This window comes from Delphinus delphis, chromosome 2, assembly GCF_949987515.2.
Source record: "Delphinus delphis chromosome 2, mDelDel1.2, whole genome shotgun sequence".
NCBI classification, from domain to species: Eukaryota; Metazoa; Chordata; class Mammalia; order Artiodactyla; family Delphinidae; genus Delphinus; species Delphinus delphis.
This window is the reverse complement of record NC_082684.1, coordinates 66,230,275-66,246,995: the sequence shown is the minus strand read 5'-3', so window position 1 is coordinate 66,246,995 and position 16,721 is coordinate 66,230,275. Positions and strand designations below refer to the sequence as shown.

The window sequence follows — 16,721 nt, the reverse complement described above, 5'->3', positions numbered from 1 at the left end:
ATAAAACAAATGAGTAATTACGGGATTCTCTAATTCCATCACCCCCTGTGTTCATGAGAATCAGAATTCTTGGTGTGGAAGAAAGGAGATAGAGATGTCATATAGAAGATATTAGGTTAAAACCCTGTGGTCATGAATTTGAATTGGAAATATCAGTTATGAACTCATAAAGTGTTTTTTTTAAAAAAATATACATATCTACTAGCTCTGTTAATTAAAAAAAAAAAGCGTAGAAACAATCACTAACCTAGAAGTAATGAGCATCCCTACTGTCCAGATGGTAGTCTGAAAAAACTTTTCTCATTAAAGGAAACCAAGGCTTATTAGAAAAATGGCAGATTTCAAGTATGGAAATATACAAGATGAGCAAGGAAGCTATCAAAGTCTACTTAGAATAGCCAATCTGGAGTCAAATTGAAGGGGATACCACTGGCCAAAGATGGACAGTTTGCCCTTCAATAAGGTTGAGAATTGCTATGGATCAAAATCCATCGAACATGTTTAAATCCATGAGTACAACATGATATTAAAAACCGACTGGTTGGTTACCTTCTGAATGTAACAGAGAACCAATTCATTGTCTTGAAAACCAATTCATTATCTTGAAAACTGATGAAAAGGAAAGAATCAAGCATATATCTTGACTTTCCTTTATGAATTATATCACTGTAACCAAATTTTCCATAAAGAGAAGCATCTTCTATTCCAGCTAGTAAATGAAAACAAATTGATAGAATATCATCATTTTACAATCTCCAATACATTAACAGTTTTAGGTACAGAGCATCAACTGTCAAAATAGTCGATAGCATCAACTATCAAAAAAGAGCAAAAACCGGGCTTCCCTGGTGGCGCAGTGGTTGAGAGTCCACCTGCCGATGCAGGGGACATGGGTTTGTGCCCCGGTCCGGGAAGATCCCACATGCTGCGGTGCGGCTGGGCCCGTGAGCCATGGCCGCTGAGCCTGCGCGTCTGGAGCCTGTGCTCCGCAGTGGGAGAGGCCACAACAGTGAGAGCCCCGCGTACCGCCAAAAAAAAAAAAAAAAAAAAAAAAAAGAGCAAAAACCAAAGTTAAATTCCTCTTGATGAAAGAACACAATACTACTGATGGTTTAGTCAAAGACATTGTACCTTAAACTAATCAGGCCTTAGGATCCAGCTGCCAGTTTGTAGGAAGAGGACCAACACACTGACTGTTTTCATATGGCTGCAACCAAGAAATCCAAGTTATGGGAAACTCTGCAAGTCTAATGCCGTAGGACTTTCAACAGGTGAGTTATATGAAAAAAACCAAAAGGAATAGAGATGGACTCTGTAGATTTAAAAAGACTTACAGACATAGCAAGTGAACATATGGGCAACAGTAAATTATAGTGCCAGGCGTGCATACTTGGGTGATAAAACCATAAAGAGATGCAGGAAAGTGATTGCTCTTCAAGTCAGGATAGTGATCACTTTTTTGAGGCTTGGAGGGTCTGTGATGGGGAGGGGGCACATGGGGGCACTTCTGGGGTGGCTGGCAAAGTTCTAATTTTTGACCTGGTTAGTTGTTTGCCTTATCGTAATTCACTAAGCTATATATTTTTATGTGTGATATTTTGTATCTGTTCTATTATATTTAAAAAGTGTAAAAAATCAGAAAAAAAAATAAAGCATGTTAGAGGAACCTGCAAACCTGATGCTACCCTAGAGATTATCACAACACTGTAAGCAGTAGATAAATAAGGTTGTGGAAAATTGTGTTCTGGAACACAAAGAATGTAAATTCTCCGGTAGAGACATCTGTGTAATGTCAGTGGCAGACTGCCTTTCAAGTCGCTGGGTTTTGTTCTTAGGGTTGTGTAGCAACAGGCTTGGCTGTAGCTCCTGTTTCTAGACAGATGACCCACCTCTGGCTCAGTGTTTTTCAATTGTGGTTGGTTGCTTAGAACACGGGCATAATGACCACTGCATGCTTAAGAAAATGCAGATTTCTTCATCCCATCTCTCTTCAAAAGGAGCAGCCCTGGAATCTGCATGATTAACACACGATTATACTGCACACTTCAGTATAAAAACCGCCACTGACTTCTCTGTCAATTTCTACCTGAAATCAGTTCTATAAAAATGTCCTGGGGAAAGTACAGACCTTCCGAGCAATTTCCAGATGGGCTATTGAGTGTTGAGGCCATAGCTGTGATTTTCACTAGTGAATGAACTTACATTTTGAACCTTTATCTAGAACACTGAATATGAATGTGACTAAGCATAGCTCAGTTAGAAAAAAATGGGTTTTCCAGTGTGCAATAGCAATTGTCAATTTTCCTCTTGTCTTTTTGCTCAGGAATTTTTCCCTCTCGAATAAGTCAGAGCCTGGGATTAAGAATTTAAAGTGGAATCTTCATCAGTGAACTCTCTGACGCTTTTAAAATAACAATTTTAAACCAAAAAAATTTCAGTAATGGAAAGCAGAACAATCCTGATTTGGATATGGCCAGGTATGGCCAGGCAGAACTTTTAATTGGTTCTTTCTCAATTTAAGGCAAAGGAGGCTTTCAGAGCATGGAAGCAGAAGTGTGCAGGCTTCCAAGTCTGTATTAAGCATCTTCATCCTCCTCTTTCTACAATCTCCTTCACTCTCCCAAATCCATGTGCTTTCTTCATCACCTCTCCTAATCAAAACAGGAGATGATGTCAGTTACTTAATTTGCAGATTGCATACTGATTAGTGTGGATATACTTGGGAGAGGAAGCTAAACTAGTACTTGCTTTTTAAGGATTTTACATGGATTTGTGAAATACAGTATTTTATCCAATTGAATCCAATTCCTCAGGCATCCTTTGGGCACTGCCCCCATGTATGGCGGTGTCCTAGCAGTGCAGACGAGTAAGATACACTTCCTGCTTCCAGAAAGGTGCAGTCTAGTGAGGGAGGTGGATGAGTACCAGCTAATGGTAACAGAAAAATCACTTCTGCATAAATAATCTCAGTTCAGTCCTCATACTTGCAGAATTTTAGTAATTAAAAGGATAACCACTCTTTATAATCATAAAGTTCTTCAAACTTTGGAGAGAAGTACTATGATGATCATAAAAGTCTCAGCATCCCTCTCACCAGTCTTCATCACAGTCATTCTCAATATGACAATGAAGAAACTAGGACCATTAGAAAGTGAAGAGGAACAGGGCTTCCCTGGTGGTCCAGTGGTAAAGAGTCCGCCTTCCAATGCAGGGGACGTGGGTTTGATCCCTGGTCAGGGAACTAAGATCCCATGGGGCGACTAAGCCCATGCGCCACAACTACTGAGCCCACACGCCTCAACTAGAGAGCCCACGTACGGCAAACTACAGAGCCCATGCGCTCTGGAGACTGCGTGCCACAACTAGAGAGAGAAAACCTGCACGCTGCAACTAGAGAGAAGTCTCTGTGCTGCAACGAAGAGCCCACGCGCCACAACAAAAGGATCTTGCATGCTGCAATGAAGATCCCGCATACCACAAAAAAGACCTGTCGCAACCAAAAATAAAAATAAGTAAATAAAATATTTAAAAAATATGGCTATAATTTAAAAAAAAAGAAAAGTGTAGAGGAAGGGAAAAAAGAGAGGGTAGTCTACTTTTGCGGAAATAAAAATACCTTGTCATAGGAACATCTATTAATCTGTCTTTTGGAGAAAGTACAGTTTTGAAAGTCAGCTGTAGGTGACATTCATACTCTGCAATATTTTTTATATGAGGTTGCAAGTTTTAGTTCACATGGTTCACTTGCAAGTTTTTTTAAACAAGTAACGGCTATTCCCTTGATCTGTATTTTAAAATACAAAGTACATGTATTAGGTAAGAATCTCTTTTCAGCTTTTTCTAATGAACACACACATATGGTGAGCATATGGGTAAAAGACACTTTAATCATTCATTTCTACAATTGCTAGTAAACAAAATGAGCAGTCATGATGACATGGCATTTTGCAGTAAGACTAAATTATGTACACAAAATACATCTTATATTTACTTATCTCTTGCTTACTGACTTTAGAACAAAAAAACTCTTTATTTTAAATGTAATGGTATCCTCTGGATAAGATGAGGGCTCAAGGTTTTTGAAACTCTGATAGGGAAGAAGATGGAAGTGGGAGTGAGGAGACCTATCCTTTAAAAGTAGACTTTAATTCATGTTTTGTTTTAGAAAAACCATCTCAATGTGTCCTGCAGTTATACAAATGTAACTCAAGAGTGTTTTGAGGGAAACAATGAAATTATTTGGGGGAAGAGAAAGAAACATTATTTGGGTAGTAGAAGAACGCAGAAATGACTGTTGATTACTGTTTGTCCCTATGCAGAGTCAGGTTATAGGTACTGGAGGGATTTGCTATGTTTTCTCATTTGGGGATTGCATGTAGGGAAGCAAGAAACAAGAGAGAAGTGGGAGCGGCTGCATTTGTGGGACTTAGTGAAACTGGGGTGCCCAGTGTTGCTTTAGGACCTGGGCGAGAAAGTTGCTGGAAGGGCAGGTTTCCCTCCACATTCTCATGGAGCCCTTGGAGACTGGCAATTTGGGGCACTTTGGCAGAATGTTGATCCACAGATACTTGTAATTTCATGAGGAAACGTTCAAGATGTTTTGAGAATGGTTGGAAATGGGCGTGGTGGCCTAATGATGAGGCAGCAAACAGATCCCCTCCCAGGGACAGTTAGCAGGAGCTGGGGCAGTCGTACTTAGAGTTATTAGAGTAAGCAGTCAGAACACTCACAGGAAGGACACCCTCACTTCTATCTCACTCTGGTGAAAACTGTACATACTGGTTAAATACATAACAGGTATCTTAAAAGCCCTATATCTGTCTAGAAGAAATAAGATACAACTGGAAAATACATATACAACAATCTTACCAAAGAAAGACACCTCTCTCACATAAACATACAACTAAATTAAAGGAAAAATACTGACCCAACCAGCTGGAGTTTATTTGTAAACAGTCTCAGGTCCTCGGTGTTTGTATCAGCTACTAGGTAACCAGAGAAGAGTCCTGTTTCAGTGACAGGCAGCAGCAGCTGCAATTTTGAGACCGCAAGGTGTCATGAAGGTTGAGTGAAGTGGGCAGTTGGCAACATAATGTATTCAGTGCATTTTGTGCTGTGAGTAATACTGAATGCCACAGGGGCTACTGTGCTCTATGTGAATTAAACAAGAAAATAACATCACTTTCCCACATTAATGCAGTAATACCTATGGACAAAATTTTCATGCAACTTTTGAATATACATTGTTTCCACTGTCATTTGCTTTAATTCACTTTGAGATGGGCTCCAGATGAGCCTCATTTTCTTTGATACTTGCCAGAAACTAATGTGGAAGCTACAGAATTAGAGATGATGATAGTAGTGACATGACCTTAAGGGCTGTGCTATTTGTCATTTCCAAGAATATGAAGGGAACGTGTGACCCCAAATTAATTTTTACATGCATTTTACTAAGAGACTATAAACTGGCTTTCTTTTGTTTCATTAGTTTTAAAATTATCATACAGCAAAATTGTGGGGGGTTTTGGTGTACTGTTCTACGAGTTTTCACCCATGTGTAGATTTCTATTACCTTCTCCATAATCAGAATTCAGAACAGTTCCATCAGCCCAAAAAATGCCCTCATGCTATCAGTCAATAGTCATGCCCTCCCCACCCCCAATCCCTGGCAACCACTGATATATTCTTCATTACTATAGCTTTGTCTTTTGAGAATGTTGTATAAATGGACTTATACAGTGTATACCCTTTTGAGACTAGCTTCTTTCAATTAGCATACTGCTTTTGAAGTTTATCCAAATTGTTGCCTGTATCAATAGTTCTTCTTTTCCCTGACTGCTGTGTGTTGTATAGATGTACTGTAGTTTGTTTATCCATTTCTCCACTGAAGGACATTTAGGTTTTGGTTTTTATGAATAGAGCGTCTTTTCATTTTTGTGTGTACCTGAGGCATCATTTCTCTAGGATAAACACCCAGGAGTGGGATTGTGGGTCAGATTGTAAGTGTATGTCTAACTTCATAAGAAACTGCTCAACTGTTTTCAAGTATGACTGTACCATTTTGCATTCTCATCATTAGTGTAGGAGACTTCCAACTGCTCTGGAACTCCTCAGCACTTGGTATTGTCAGCAATTTTTTGTTCTAATCGGTCTAATAAGTATAAACTGGTATCTCACTATGGTTTTAATTTACATTTCCCTAATGGCTAACGAGGCTGAAGATTGTTTCATGTGCTTATTTACCATCATTATGTCCACTTAGGTAAAGTGTTCAAGTCTTTTGCCTATTTTAGAATTGGGTTGGTTGTTTCCTTACTGCTGAGTTTTGAGAATTCTCTGTATGTTCTGGATAGAAATCCTTTGTTGGGTAAGTAATTTGCAAATATTTTTCTCAGTCTGTAGTTTATCTTTTCCTTTTCTTAAAAATATCTTTCATGAGCAAAAGTTTTAAATTTTGATGAAGTCAAAATTTGCTCTTTTATGGACAGTGTGTAATATGCCGTGCCTAAGAAATTGGTGCTAAACCCCAGGTCCACAGTTATGGAGACAACACTGACACCTGCTACTTCCTGGAATGTTCTTCTCTATCTCATCCTCCTGGTTGTCTTCTTTAAGACCCAAACTTTACTTCCTTTGAAAAGCGCTTGTGCCCCTTTCCTCTTTGCACCTGTGGACACAATCATTTCCTCCTCATCTGTGTACCCTTTGTGAACACTTATTTTCCTGACTATAATTTCTCATTATATGCCCCCTCCCACCAGGCAGGGAACTCCAGGGGACCAAACCCTGGCATTTATTCACCTTTGTTTCCCCAGCACATGGGTTAGTACATAGTAGGTACTCAATACATTCACTGAAAAAACAGAAGTAATTAATTCCTAAAGACATTATCCTTCTATCCTTAATTGTGCTGGGGACAATTTGAGTAGCTATAAAAAATGTTATTGCTTTGGGCTTCCCTGGTGGCGCAGTGGTTGAGAGTCTGCCTGCTGATGCAGGGGACACGGGTTCGTGCCCCAGTCCGGGAAGATCCCACATGCGCAGAGCGGCTGGGCCCATGAGCCATGGCCGCTGAGCCTGTGCGTCCGGAGTCTGTGCTCCGCAACAGGAGAGGCCGCAACAGTGAGAGGCCCGCGTACCAAAAAAAAAAAAAAAAAAAAAAAAATGTTATTGCTTTAAGGACATTTAAAGACTATCTTCAGTTTAAAATTAAAGTTTGTTATTCTTTGAGACATGTGTTGATTTAGTCATTTAAATGAGCTTGCTGGAGAACATCTTTTCACAGAGGAAAGGATATAAGAGAATGAATGAAATTCATGTTAGAACTATGGGAGATTTTAAGTAGCTAAAGCAGTTGATACCAATTGATGATATTGAAAAATAACTTAGCAATTTTATCTACTGAAATTAAGTTTTTGTTCATTATTAGTCTGTTAAAGTAAGATCCATATCATCAAAATTCTTGACTGCCCAATTTAATGGTAGCCACTAATTATACAAAGAGGTCCTGAGGAACCAGTCCTCTACTTGCGGAAAACATTCACATGCTGAAATAAATCCTCTGGGAATGAAGCTACCGTCTGATGATATAAAATCTTCATTAATTATGTGAAACAGCCTCCTGTTGCCACATATTCATAGGAAGTTCGATTTTTAGCTTTCCTTTGTCTATAACAGAACAAGATAATGGGACCAACTCCAGGTGAGCTTCTGAAGGTTAACAGTTTGTCTTGGTATCCTTGGCCCCTCTCTCTGGATCTGGCTTTCCTCCACCTCTACATTCTCAGAGTCCTCCAGCTCTCTGTTTGTGGACTTGGTTTACAAGGAGTGCGAGCTGCCTTTAAGGGCGATAGACTGAACCTAGAGTCTTAAGAGTGTGAGAAGTCTGGGCTGGTGGATCTGTCCATGGTTGCATCATTCCAGATGATGCATACTTGGGAATCAGGAGAGGAGTCTAGAAGTCAGAGAAGAAAGGTCTAACACAGACAACACTGGGGAGAGGGGCTGGAACTGATGGAAATAGTGACCAGAATTAGGCGTGAACAGAAGAAATGGGATAATTTCAGGCTACGACTATGAAATCAGAGCCTGGAATAAATTGCTTTATAGAAGATGGACCAGTGGACCTAACCATTTTTCTCATGGTTGCTGGAAAGGACTCCTTGGCTGTCACTCATAGAATCTTTAGCATCCTCATCCCTTTCTTGACCTTACCTCTTCTGTAGACATTCAATTTTCTGCCTACTAACACCCTCTATCAAAATAGAAAAGAATCTGAAATCAAACATTAACACTTTTTGGGCAATTACACTTCACTATGAATTTTATTCACTGTATCAGCATAACTAGTCATTGCCATGTTAAGCGTTTTAAACCTCCAACTATGAATGAAAGATTTTATTTCCTGTTAATACTCTTGGTAAATAGATGGGGAGAAATATTTTTGCTTATAGGTTCTTCAGATATATATTATGTATCTCCAGTCCCAAAGGGATTGTTTCTTTTCATATTCCTAAAAAACTGTGAATTTCTTCTAAAGTTACTACTTTGTTTCCACCAAGTAGCACTGCAGTGCTCGAAAGTTTGTTATACACTGAGCAGTTCAGCCATGTGAGTTGAGTCCAGTTTCCAGTTGCTATCTGCTCAAGTTAAACATCTGGTAGAACCTGAAAAGCCAGTGATTCCTTACATGCATCAGTTGGGCTCCAATCCAACTCCACACCCAAGCTTCTACTTCATCTTATTAATCTAGTGCCCACAGGGCCTCCAACAAGTCAGATCTCTCAGTGCCTTTTAATTCCAAACAATCTCTGCTGGGAGGAAGCCATTCAGCAAATCAGTTTTTAAAGTTTCTGATACCTGATTATCTGACTGAATGTTCGTAATCTTCAACTTGTTTCATGTAACATCCAAACAAACTGGCAGTAGTTAAGGGCCAAAGCACAAGAAGCTTCAGACTGAATTTTTTTTAAATATTTGTTTGACATTTATATAGAGGGACAGGGAAAAGCAGGTCTTCTGTTATTAAAACCTAGATGTAGATTCAGAATTAGCTACCTTTCTCTAAACAAACATCTCATCAAGTGTTCAAAGCATAGTCCCTGTTTAGAGGGAGAGGGAGTATATATACTCACACACTCGAATATACAACCTACACATTTATCTGTAGTTCTTGTTCTATAATTTGTGCGTGCATGTAATTTTGTCAAGCCAGACAACCAATGGCAAAGTAGAGGGCATAAAAGTAATTAAATAAATTAATAGACTCCAGAAAATTGCACCATGCTATGCATTATTTAGTTTCAGAATTTCAGCAGATCCTTCATGTGCATATTGCCAAAATACTCAACAGAGTGAGGTCAGCCCTTGTGGGGAGGGTGTTTCTTTCTCCTCAGGGCCCATCTGCTTCTGTGGGAACAGGGCTAATTCACATTTCACAGTTACTAAGGAGGAGGGTATGAAAACCTGAGTTAACTGGCACCATTGATGCTTTAGTGCCCCTTACACATAGTTTCCCCTGGATGGTTGCCTGACATCTTGACCCATGAACTGGCTCTGACTAGATTCCTGCATCCATTATGAAGGAGCCAAATGTGTGTAAATAGAGCAGATGACATGTGCTTTGGCATGAAGTTTTCATGGTACCAAGGCTATACATATAACCTTCTGTATTGGGAGATGAGCGTAGGATGGTTAGAAATGCCTATTTAGCTCTTCTGAGCAGGTGGCAGAAGGGTTACTCAAACCTTTTTCTCTCTCAGGTATGTCATTTTTCTGCATCTCTAGATTGCAGTGGGGCCTAAGAGACAGAGACTCACAAATTCTGAGTCATGGAATCAAGAGTGCGAGGAAGTTGAGCACACTGCCGAGAGAGTGGTTGAAGTGTAACCACTGTGGAAGCTGTGCTAGGAGACAGGGGGTATATGAGGAAAGCGGCTGGAGGGGATGGTGGCCTGGAGGGGGTTGAAAAGCACCTGTAGTGGGGGAATGGGAGTAAAAAGGTCTGTCAAAGAGAGGTTGGGGGCACAAGGGACTTTCTGATGTTGTTCCCCAGGTGAAGTGACGACCAGATCCAGAGTCATCCGGTAGAATGGCGTGAAGGTCTGAGGAGGAGTGAAGTAAAGGAAATCCGAGGCTAGAGTGTTGGCTGGCTCCTCAGTGTGAACGCTGAAATTACCTAAGACAATGGTGTGCTCAGGATGGAGAGGAAAACCGTGAACCAGATGCATTCTTCAGTGCAGAGGAGTGAGAGAGAAGAATGTAGATAACAGTAGTAAGGGAGGATGACAGGAAGGTTTAGCAGACAGTAGGCACCTACGAAGAAAGAAGGCAAAAGAGTAATGATCAGAAAGTGACAAAAAAGCACTGAGGTCTGCCCTTCCCCCATCAGCTCCCCTCCTTCCTCCACCCTTCCCAATCTCTCAGCTGAGCCTGGGAGAATGAGCTGCTTCCCCTGGGAGAGCAGTGGAGGAAGCAGAAGCCTTGAGCAAGGTCAGGTTTGGGTAGGAACAGGAGGTAGAGGTAGCATTTGTGAAGAGGTTAAGGCACGTTTTTACAATGGGTTGGGGATATTAGCCAGGAGAGTCCTGAGAATTTGGAAGAGGTCAGCAATGGGAGGAAGGGCATTTTCCAAGGCAACACAGTACTACATAGAAATGAGCATCCTAATAGGACAAAGCATGCAGGGCATTCGCTTTGGGGTGGTGGTTGAGGTATCAGGAATAAAATGCGTGGGGTAAATGGAGTAGATGTCCAAACAAGCATCAGCTAAGACCCCAGGCTACATGGAATATCTGATGATAGTTAGAGGCCTGCTCTTTTCTGCTGAAGGTAAGCAGAGACTAGCTAATCTGGCCATGATTGGTTCTTATGTACTGGTTAATAGGGTATTATAATTTTTGCCCCAAGTCTCTATTGGACCGCATAAGCCCATGGGCCATATTTTTTTCTAAGAAATTTACCTAATCAGAACTCCAAAGTCTACTTAGTTTAAACTTTTAATCTGTTTCAAGTTATTATCACCAATTTATTACCAGTTAGGTCTTGGATTTCAAGAACTAATGTTGGAGCATGTATTGGAATTGTACATTAATTTTTGTTCAGAATTCAGCACAACTTTCTATCATTATTCAATAGTTTTTTTGGCTTACTATTACACATTGTCAAATACAGGTTACATTTTAGTTTTCTTTGAAAACAAGTAATTGAATTGTATGAAATCAGAAGGTTATATTTCCAGCATAGAATGACTGTTTTGATATTCAATATGGGGCTCAGAACTCAAAGGCTGTCTTAAAATTTTAGCTTTAACAAAAATCATAAATAAAAGCTGCACTTAAAGAAATCACTGATACATAACTAAAAGTGAGTAACTGAGCACTTTTTGCTGACATGGGCATCATTTTGATGCTTAATGGACTCCAGTTGCTCAAGTAGGTATTACCAGTGATGCTGCCCATTTCATGCTGCTGGCCTCTGACAGCACATTGAAAATGTGGGAACTTGTAAGGACAAGTGACACATCAGATAAAATCTGCCTACCTAATAGTATGTGAGGAGGACATTGAAACTTTGATATAGTAATGGTTTTATTTTAAATGTCTGAGTCTTAAAAACAAAACCAAACTGTATTTTGTTTTTCTTCACTCTTGGGGTTTCTCTTTCCTTCTTAAGAGTGATTTTGTTTGCAAAGCGTGGATATCCATTAAGAATTTAAATATTAAATTGTGTCCCTGTGGGAAAGTGACAATTATCCCTTACCTTGAAGATCCCATGGCTCACTGAGAATGGCTAGGAGTTCCAATGCAGCACACATTCTAGCCCATTTTTCTTCATGCTACATGTCTGGAGGATGCTTCTATCCTGAGATACTATGTGTTCGGTGGAGCTCACCAGTAGCAAAGAGAAGAGCTGTTGGCTCCCTTACCTAAATCCCAAACTAACAGTAAATAAAGAGAACAGAGAGCGGATTTGTGAGGTAACCTCTCACCTTGGATGAACTTTCAATGTGAGTACCTGAAAAATAGTAGAATTTTCGTGGCTTAGAAAGAGATCAACTTACCTGTGTGCACTGAAGGCCCAATGCCCAGGAATATGGCCTGTGACTCTATCTGAACTGAAACAAAGGCCAGCTATCCAACATGTGCTCACCTGACCTGTTGGCCCTGATCATTGGTGTCAGGTGAAGGAGTGACCTTTCTACCATCCCCTTCCCAGGTTAAGGCAAAGGAGTCATCGTATATTTGCTTTTCTGTATTGCAGGACATTTGTGAAGATATTTCTGATCATGTTGAGCAAATCCATGCCCTCCTTGAAACGGAGTTCTCCCTGAAGCTGCTATCCTACTCCGTCAACGTGATTGTGGACATCCACGCGGTGCAACTCCTCTGGCACCAGCTCCGCGTCTCAGTGCTGGTTCTGCGGGAGCGCATTCTGCAAGGTCTGCAGGACGCCAATGGCAACTACACCAGACAGACGGACATTCTGCAAGCTTTCTCCGAAGAGACACAGGAGGTGGGTGTTTTCCCTGAAGCCAAATAGTGCATTGTCAGGTGTCATTATTTGAGGATGTTTTCAGTTCAGAGGTGTGGGATAGGAATCCTTTATAGGTAAATAAGCAGGTCCTAAGCCCGGTGTTGAATCTAGGTATAGTGACTAGAGGCTAGGGCACTTCTAATGTGAATGAAGCTAAAAACCAGAGTTCATTCACAGCGGTAGTTTGCACAGATACCACCCGTAGCTGTTGGTGCTAACCTGGCTTCCTGTTCCTTGTTCAATTATTTGATAAATATTCATTGAGTGCTTATATGGGCCAGGCACTAGGTGCTAAGAGTGTAATAGTGATCAAAACATGGCCTTTGCTTTCAAAGAGCAGAGACTAGTGGGGAGTGGAGGCAAGTGGACAGACATTAAGACCAGACTGTGATCTGCATGAACTACATGCAGATACAATGGTCTACATGATGCCACTGGAGGAGAGAGAAGGGGCACCTAATTCAGACAGGGAAGCCTTTACAGGAGAAGTGAGTCTAACCTGAGACCTGAAGGAGAAGCAGGATTAGACTGATGAACAGAGGTAGAAACTGTTCTAGACAGAAGGAATGGCATGATCAAAGATCCAGAGGTAAGAGAGAGAATGACAGCCTCAGAGAGGAAAAAGTTCAAGGGACCAGGAAGCAGGATTTGAAGTAATATGTAAGCAGAGGTCAGATCATGAAGATGAAAAGCCATATTAAAAAGTCATATTAAGAGACGTGGACTTTATTTTGCGGATAACAGAAGAGTTTGTTCAGGGAATTGATGCGATTCAATTCATGGTTTAGAAAATCATTCTGGTTGCAGTGAGTCATATGGACTTTAGAATTTTGCACAACCAGTATATTTAGATTTTTTTGTACTCATAGTAAGCATAGTTTAAAGAGTTTGCTGCTGTTAATCTTGATTCATAGCTTAAGAATGAACACTGTAAAGTTAAATCCAAGTGAACTCTCCTATTCCCAAATAAAACTGACATATATGTCAGAGCGAGAGAGAAAGAGAGAGAGAGGGAGAGGCATTGTGCTAGCTAAGTAGGGGCTATATATACGTGTGTGTGGATGGATGGATGGATAGATAAATAGATGGATGGATAGATGGACGGATGGATAGGTAGGTAGGTAGATAGATAAATAGATGGATGGATAGTTGGACGGATGGATAGGTAGGTAGGTAGATAGATAAATAGATACCATGTATAGATACATAGAGTGTGTGTGTATGTATATAGTCCCTTGACTCTTGAAACCCAGTTTAGTGCTCTGCTGTTGATTTTGTGGAAAATATGTATTATACAAGCTTAGAAGGCATTAATATAAATGTGTATTAAAAGATCTTATAAAGAGTGTTGCATCTCATTAAGTTATTAATGTTTCAGTGGCTCCAACATTATCAACAACACAAAACAAATCTGGGCTTCTTCTCATAAATGATTTATATTTGTTGATTATTGTTTTTGTAATAATGATGCTCTTGCTGTGGCAAATTCCCTGCAGGTCCTGGAAGTTTCTGGGAATGAAAATCTACTGGGCTCACTTCTAACTTTAGGTCACAGTCTTTGTTTTCATTTAGCTTTTCCTAATATTGTGGCAATGAGGGAGGTGATACAGACTTCGGTAGAGTTCCTTTTAAAATCGTAGAATGAATATGTAGGTGTGTGAGATAGTCCTCAGATGCCATCCATCCCAAGTGGGATCCCTAGAAGTTCCTGATTGGGACCCTTGTGGTTATGGGAAACAACAAAGAATCCCAAACTAGTCAACTCTGCCCTAAATCTGGTGTTTAGGAGGAGGTGTATGCTAATGAGGTGGGAGATCAGAGATGGGGAAGGTTTGTCTAAACTCTGAAGAGACAGTACTTTAGATATCTACCTGGTATCTCCAATCTGTACATTCTTTTTTTGTTTCTACCCATGTGTTTTCCTGGCTCTGTCCAAAATCCAGTATTGACCAGTCATCAGATCTGCCCACTTTCAACCACTTAGAGGGGGCATTAGAAATCATTGAGTCAAACCAACTCATATTACATATTTATTTATTCATTCAATAAACATTTACTGACCACAACTCTGATTAGAGCTGGGGATATGAAAGTGCTCTAAGGTTTATTGTTTTTGTTGTTATTGGTGTTTTGTGGAATATGTTCATCATGTGTTTATTTGAACTTGTATTATTCACAAAGTGGTAGCCCAAGAAAGATGAAAAGCCATTGAGACTATCTAATTGTTACTGGCCACTATTTTCACAGCTATGTAGTGAGTTTATATTAAGTAGTACCCATCATGGGTCTCACAATGTGAGCTCAACAATTATTTACAGATTCGATTGAAAGCAATTCAGTGCATTTTCATGTTTGAAGTCAGTCTTTAGTCCTGTTGTAGAGATGCAGGAATACGTTGTATGAGGGGTAAAGGAACAGTGGATTCTTAGCCATCTGCTTTGTGGACATTTCTCTGTGAATTGAAGCACTGTCTCCATTACCGTCTTTCCTGAAGCAATGGATTCCTGATCTTATTTGTTAGTTTTATTTGTTTCTGTCAGCACACTGGAACTGTGGAAAATAGGAAGAGAATTAGGATAAAATTCTCAGCTTTATCAGAATAAATTCAGCTGTGAAAGATTTATGGGATGAAGAGGGAGATGGCGTAAAACGTGCTGATAAACTAGAATAGTAAATGTCCTTCCAGTGAAGGTAAATTCATTTTTCTCTTTTTGGAAATCAGTTGAGTTTCATAGCCCATTAAAGAATAGGTTTGGGGCTTCCCTGGTGGCACAGTGGTTGAGAATCCGCCTGCTGATGAGGGGGAGGCGGGTTTGTGCCCCGGTCCGGGAAGATCCCATGTGCCGCGGAGTGGCTGGGGCCGTGAGCCATGGCCGCTGAGCCTGCGCATCTGGAGCCTGTGCTCCGCAACGGGAGAGGCCACAACAGTGAGAGGCCCGTGTACCACAAAAAGAAAAAAAAAAAAAAAAAAGAATAGGTTTGAAAGTCAAGAAAGTGGCAAGTTCTCTTTCTGTCCGTACAAAAACAAAGTGAGTTTTATTCCTTTATTTAAATATGGAGCAGACCATATCTTGTAAACAAATTGGCAAATGCCTTACTGAAACAAAACCAGCTGAACAAACAAAAAATACTTTAGGGCAAAGCTCCCATTGTGTAAAAAATGTGTTATACTGAAATGTTCTATATTTCAGATACTGTGAAAAGCAATTTATATTTATTGTTTCATTTAGTAAGGAGGGTAATGGGTATTAAAAGTAGTTCCATTTCAATATTACTCATCCATAAAAAAGAATGAAAGATTGCCATTTGCAGCAACATGGATGGACCTAGAGATTACTAAGTGAAGTAAGTCAGACAGAGAAGGACAAATACTATATGATTATCACTTATATGTGGAATATAAAAAATAATATAAATGAATATATTCACAAAACAGAAACAGACTCAGAGACATAGAAAACAAACTTATGGTTACCAAAGGGGAAAGGGAGGGAGGAGGGATGAATTAGGAGTATGGGATTAACAGATACAAACCACTGTATATAAATTAGATAAAACAAGGATTTACTGTATAGCACAGGGAAGTATGTTAAGTATCTTGTAATAGTCTATAATGGAAAAGAAACTAAAAAAAAATGTATGTAACTGAATCACTTTGCTGTACACCTGAAAATAACACAATATTGTAAATCAGCTATACGTCAATTTAAAAAAATAGTTCCATTTTATAGATGGAAAAATTGAGTTTAAGAGAGGCTAAGCGAATGCTTAAGGGCATAAACCTAAGAATAATTAAATAAAACAAGCAAAACCAGCTCTTAACTGATCTCTTTGGTAAAGATAATAATAATTATTTCCTTCTTCCCTTCCTTCCTACTTTCCTTTCTACCTCCCCTAAATATTTATTGATTTCTTACTCTTTATAAGGCACTAGGCATTCAAAGATGAATAACACATGCTATTAAATGTTAGGAATCACCGTCATACTTTTGTTAGATCCTCAAACAGTTCTGGGAAGTTAGCAGGGCAAGTGCTATTATCCTTATTTTACAGATGATATTATTGTATCCATCTTACAGATAAGAAGACTGAGGCTGAGAGAGGTAGTCACACAGGTAGTGATAACTGTTAATAGTAGTAACACAATAGCGAACATTGATTAAGAACTTCCCATATGCCAGATGGTG

At 39.8% G+C, this 16,721-nt stretch overlaps 1 protein-coding gene across 1 annotated transcript in view; it reads left to right on the top strand.

The window, feature by feature from the left end:
- AKAP6 (A-kinase anchoring protein 6) overlaps positions 1-16,721 on the top strand; it is a 489,206-nt gene that overhangs the window by 195,702 nt on the left and 276,783 nt on the right. Inside the window, exon 3 of the mRNA XM_060004702.1 lies at positions 12,262-12,513. Within this exon, the coding sequence (XP_059860685.1) occupies positions 12,262-12,513 (252 nt within the window). The remainder of the gene's footprint in view (positions 1-12,261; positions 12,514-16,721) is intronic.